We start from the raw sequence: 4,418 nt of genomic DNA, 5'->3' as shown, positions 1-4,418 counted from the left end.
GCGCACTTTTAGGAATAGATAACGGTTTTGCGAAAATCCGTTATCTATGTACTGTTATCTAAATGATAGATAACGGTTTGAACAAATGCGTTATGTTTTTGCGTTATCTATTAGTTGCATACATAACGGTATTACAAAACCGTTGTGCCACCGTTATCTATGACCATCTTTTATAACAGTAATTTACAACGGTTTTTGAACCGTTATGTATAAGAGTCATTTACAACGGTTTTTGAACCGTTATGTATGAGCGTCTTTAAAAACTGTTATGTATAATTTTTTTTATTAATTTTTTTAAAATAATATTATATTATCTTATATTATATTAAAAAATAACAAATAAATTATTTATCCTAAAATTTGAATTTATTCCTAGATATAGACTTTGAAAAATAAAAAATTCATAACATTTTTTTATTAAAAATCTAAATTAGAAATCTAAATACCAAAAATTGAATATTAAAAGTGAAAAAAAGAAAAAGACAAATCCTTATTTCTCTTCAAAATTTCCCCCAATCTCTTCAAAAATTTTCTCCAATCCCGCGCTGAATCCAATCCTGTCTCTCGACTCCCTCTCTCCCCTCTCAACTCCGCCGCCGGCGCCGCTGCCCTGCACCGGCCCGTCGCCGCCCACCCTCGCTGCTGCCCCGCGCCCTAGTTCTTCTCTATTCGATTGGTTGAGCCCTAGTTCTTCTCTGTTCGAAACAACCCAGCCGTCGCCATCTCAGGAAGACCGGCGAGCTACGCGACCTAGAGCCCGCCCATCGTTGCTGGTGGTCCGAGGATCGGCGAGCCGATGGTGTTCTACGGCCGGTTCTCTTCTCAACTCCACATAATCGAGGCAGGAAAGGGGGAAAGCCCTAATTCTCTAATCACCTCTCTTTCTCCTCCAACTCCCGGCGAGCAGTGGCGGAAACGATGCCACCGGTCCACCTTTCTCTTTCCATAGAGAGCTCGTTTATGGTAATTTCTTATTTTGTTCAAAGATTGATTGGATTACAGGCTGTTTTCTTTGGTGTACATATGTGTTGCAGATGGCATCTTCATGCTATTTTCTCTATGCACTAAGGCGCTTAAAGCTTATATCGTTTAGTGGTTTATAGGCTGGATTGGGGTTGGATTTGGGTTCTGGTTATTTGCTGAGGGATGAATTGGGGGTTTTCGAGCTATGAGCTCAGGGAAGGATAGTGTAACGCCCTGAGCCCACGGGGGTGGGGTTTCGTATATTGTGAATTTGTTGCTTTGGAATTTTATCCAGAAAGAAGAATGTATATTGTGGTTCCTTAAAGATAGAAAGCAATTCCAAGTTGGCTGTTACTTTCTCTGTTATGGATGAATGTTTTGAGCCTATCATAGATGAGCGAAGTGGAACCAATATGATTTATAATGTTGTCTACAGCTGCGGGTAAGCTTTCCTGCTCACTGCTGCTTCTATGCTATCTTCTACTCACTTAGGTCTTTACTTGTCAATATATGTTTCAATAGATGGTAATTTGATATACATTTGAATATTTGATGGATATCCACTTCATGAGCTTGCTTCAGTTTCTGCATAAACTATATAAATCTTCACCTTTTAGCAATTAAAACAAAAGGAGCTTACTATTGAAAAAGAAAAAGACACACAAAGAAGGGGCTAAACAAAATTTCATTGCTTTATGATATATTGTTTCACCGAAGGGTCAGAGTTTTAGCTGAGTTAAGCATGAAAGTGTTACCTACAAGAGTATACATTGAAGTCCATAGTTTTAGAGAACAATTTTAGCGTCTTGCCTGTGCTGTAAAGAGTTTGTCTATTGGCATCTATGAGGACATGTTGAACTTTCTTTTGTATATATGCTAAGTATCCAGTCTTTTGCTGTTCCAGTTAATTATGAAAGCTGGCTCTGCACTATTTTAATTTGATTTTAGATAAAACTGGATATTTTATTCATCAATCTGATAGGCATTTAGTCAGGGATTTGATTTGTTTTTTGTCAGGGATTTAGATGTCGATTTGCTAATGTGTGTTGAGTGTGGATGACTGTGGTAAGAGATTCGAACTTTGTTGTCCGAATTTTTACAATTTGTGCTTGTTTGATTTTTAGGTGTGTGGAGATCTGAGATCATTACAAGAGACTGAAGCCGCCTTTATTCTTTCACCGTTTTCTAGGGAAAGGATCATTCTGTGTAAATTGGGAAAAATGTGGAAGGACGTAGGAACTCCAGCCGATTCTTACTATCAAGTGCGACCTGACTGCACTGATGTACCCGAAAGCAAGTTTAGAATCAAGGTTTGCTGTTTGCTTCCTTTTTCTTTGTCTTTTGGTTTCAATCCAATCTGCAAATTCACATCTTCGCTTGAACATGCATATCCATGAATGAGAGTCCAAGCACACCATAAGATTGAGGGCTGTAGCAATATTCCTTGAACTAACCAATTTTATGTAGATATCTATTGATTGAACTGAAAACTTTTCTTAGTATGCGGCTTGGAAGGGATGGAAATCATGATGCTTGTATTAATGTTCTAGAAAGATCAAAGAAACAATAATCAATGAATTCTCTGATGCTAAAATTGATGTTATGGAACTCGATCTTTCCTCTTTTGCATCTGTTAGGAATTTTGCATCGGAATACAACTCTTCGAGGCTTCCCTTACACCTCCTCATGTGAGTTTCCTATAATCTATGATCTTAAGTTGAAGCACATATACCTATGGTCTCGAACACTCACTATGTCTTTTTTTTGTTTCATCATAATTTAAGACTTTTTAGGGCATTTTTCTTAGATGAAGATTGTTGTGTCCTGTATACTGACATCTTTTCTTATTTAAAAGTAACAATGCAGGGGTTATGGCTACACCCTTCATGCTTTCACATGACAATATAGAATTGCAATTTGCAACGAACCATCTAGGTATGCTTTCATGTACTTCTTTCCCCTCAAATTTCAAATGTAGCTTTTGGCACTGTTCTGTTTTATATGATCTTTTGAATTCTTTTAAGATTGATAATTCACTATGCACAGTGCTTTGTGCCATACCAAAAGCGAAAAGATTTGGTTTCTTATAACTAAATTGTAATTAATAACTATGACTTAATTCTTTTTGGACTGAGAAAACTGACAAATGACATCTTAAATCTATATATTACACTAAAAGTTCATTTTGCTTTTGTCAGATTAACATTTACTTCAAAAATATCTGAATGTGCATAGCATAGGGTTTATGTTTTTAGTTGACGTTTACTTGTTTTTAGTTGCAACTTGTTTGTTTAACTCTTAAACTATATAGCTTTTTTTTTTTCAAATTGTGTTCAAACAAAGATGTCAATTATTCTGTTAACTTTTTGTGAAATTGGGAGATTTTGAATGCTGAAAAGATACCATTCGAAACACAAGCTAGTAATTTAGGGCCTAAAAATGCATGTTGTGTTCTCTTTTTTTCCCCTGTGTTCTATGCTTTCTTTGTCTGGATTGTTAACTTGATACAGCTGTTATGGTTATATGAAAAGAATAAAGCTGTTAGCGACATAGTCGCTGATCTTTTGCTTTTAAATGTGAGTTCTTCGCAGATATGCTTGGTTTTAATCTGAGGCATTTAAATTTGATTTGTATGACTTGATTTGGTTGTGATTTTCTACTATATTTTACATTTCCTTTTTACTCCTAATATGCAAGGATAATGTTTCTCCTTTTAGCTGTTTGGGATTTTGTAGTTCCCATGAGGAAAATGTTAATTTACCAGGAGAGAATGTTTCTAGCCCTATGTTTTGTTTGCTTTCTGTTATGTCTTAGTTTTGTCACTTTAATAATTCTGAAGGTAGCGGTCATTCTTCATTTTTCACTAAATCTCTATTGCAGATTACTTTCATGAGGAAGAAGGATTTCAGGAAAGAGCAACTAGTTCTTGAGGACTTAGTGCTAGAATACATAGTTTGATAGATTTTTGTTATAGTTATAAGATAGTTGGTACTTTCAATTTTGAATCGAATATGCAATGATGATGTATACTTGATACTTGGTTCATTTGGATGGTAATGTATGAATATTTTGGATGATATATAAAATTGTTATTGTTGATTTTATCATTTTGTCGTTTTATAAAAATTGCAAAATTAAAAAATATACTACAATTATAAAAAGTGCAAAAAAACTGTTATAAAAGGTGAAAAAAATCGTTATGTATTCTAATCAAAGATAACGGTTAAAATCGTTATAAAAACTGTAAAAATCGTTATAAAAAGTGCAAAAAACCGTTATAAAAAGTGCAAAAAACCGTTATGTATTCTATCAAAGATAACGGTTAAAACCGTTATAAAAAGTGCAAAAAACTGTTAACTATGATAAAAAAAAAAAAATTAATACATAACGGAAAAATCTTAATACATAACGGTGAAAAACCGTTATGTATTCTATCAAAGATAACGGTTAAAACC

At 34.5% G+C, this 4,418-nt stretch overlaps 1 protein-coding gene across 6 annotated transcripts; it reads left to right on the top strand.

The window, feature by feature from the left end:
* The first annotated feature begins 234 nt into the window (after window positions 1-234).
* Window positions 235-4,030, top strand: LOC131019402 (uncharacterized). Of its 6 annotated transcripts, none has more exons than XR_009100248.1 (4): window positions 367-2,273; window positions 2,601-2,651; window positions 2,819-2,898; window positions 3,844-4,030. XR_009100248.1 is itself a non-coding variant. In XM_057947944.1 (4 exons), the coding sequence occupies exons 1-4, from the start codon at window positions 919-921 to the stop codon at window positions 3,919-3,921; spliced, it is 360 nt and encodes a 119-aa protein (XP_057803927.1). In that variant the 5' UTR covers window positions 373-918; the 3' UTR covers window positions 3,922-4,030. The 6 variants fall into 6 exon arrangements, 2 of the variants coding, with proteins under 2 accessions (XP_057803927.1, XP_057803928.1); XM_057947944.1 differs by lacking the exon at window positions 2,819-2,898 and having other exon boundaries at window positions 373-963; window positions 2,088-2,273; XR_009100247.1 differs by having other exon boundaries at window positions 364-2,651.
* Window positions 4,031-4,418: the final 388 nt, after the last annotated feature.

This window comes from Salvia miltiorrhiza, chromosome 4, assembly GCF_028751815.1.
Source record: "Salvia miltiorrhiza cultivar Shanhuang (shh) chromosome 4, IMPLAD_Smil_shh, whole genome shotgun sequence".
Classification (NCBI taxonomy): Eukaryota; Viridiplantae; Streptophyta; class Magnoliopsida; order Lamiales; family Lamiaceae; genus Salvia; species Salvia miltiorrhiza.
Note: the sequence above shows the minus strand (reverse complement) of the source record. Positions and strands in the feature narration are given on the sequence as shown.

Bases quoted from the DNA above. Each gene is read 5' to 3' on its own strand.
- LOC131019402 (XM_057947944.1), top strand. From the start codon at position 919: ATGCCACCGGTCCACCTTTCTCTTTCCATAGAGAGCTCGTTTATG. The intron at 964-2,087 runs GTAATTTCTTAT...TTTGATTTTTAG, and splicing joins CCATAGAGAGCTCGTTTATG to GTGTGTGGAGATCTGAGATC. The intron at 2,652-3,843 runs GTGAGTTTCCTA...TCTCTATTGCAG, and splicing joins CTTCCCTTACACCTCCTCAT to ATTACTTTCATGAGGAAGAA.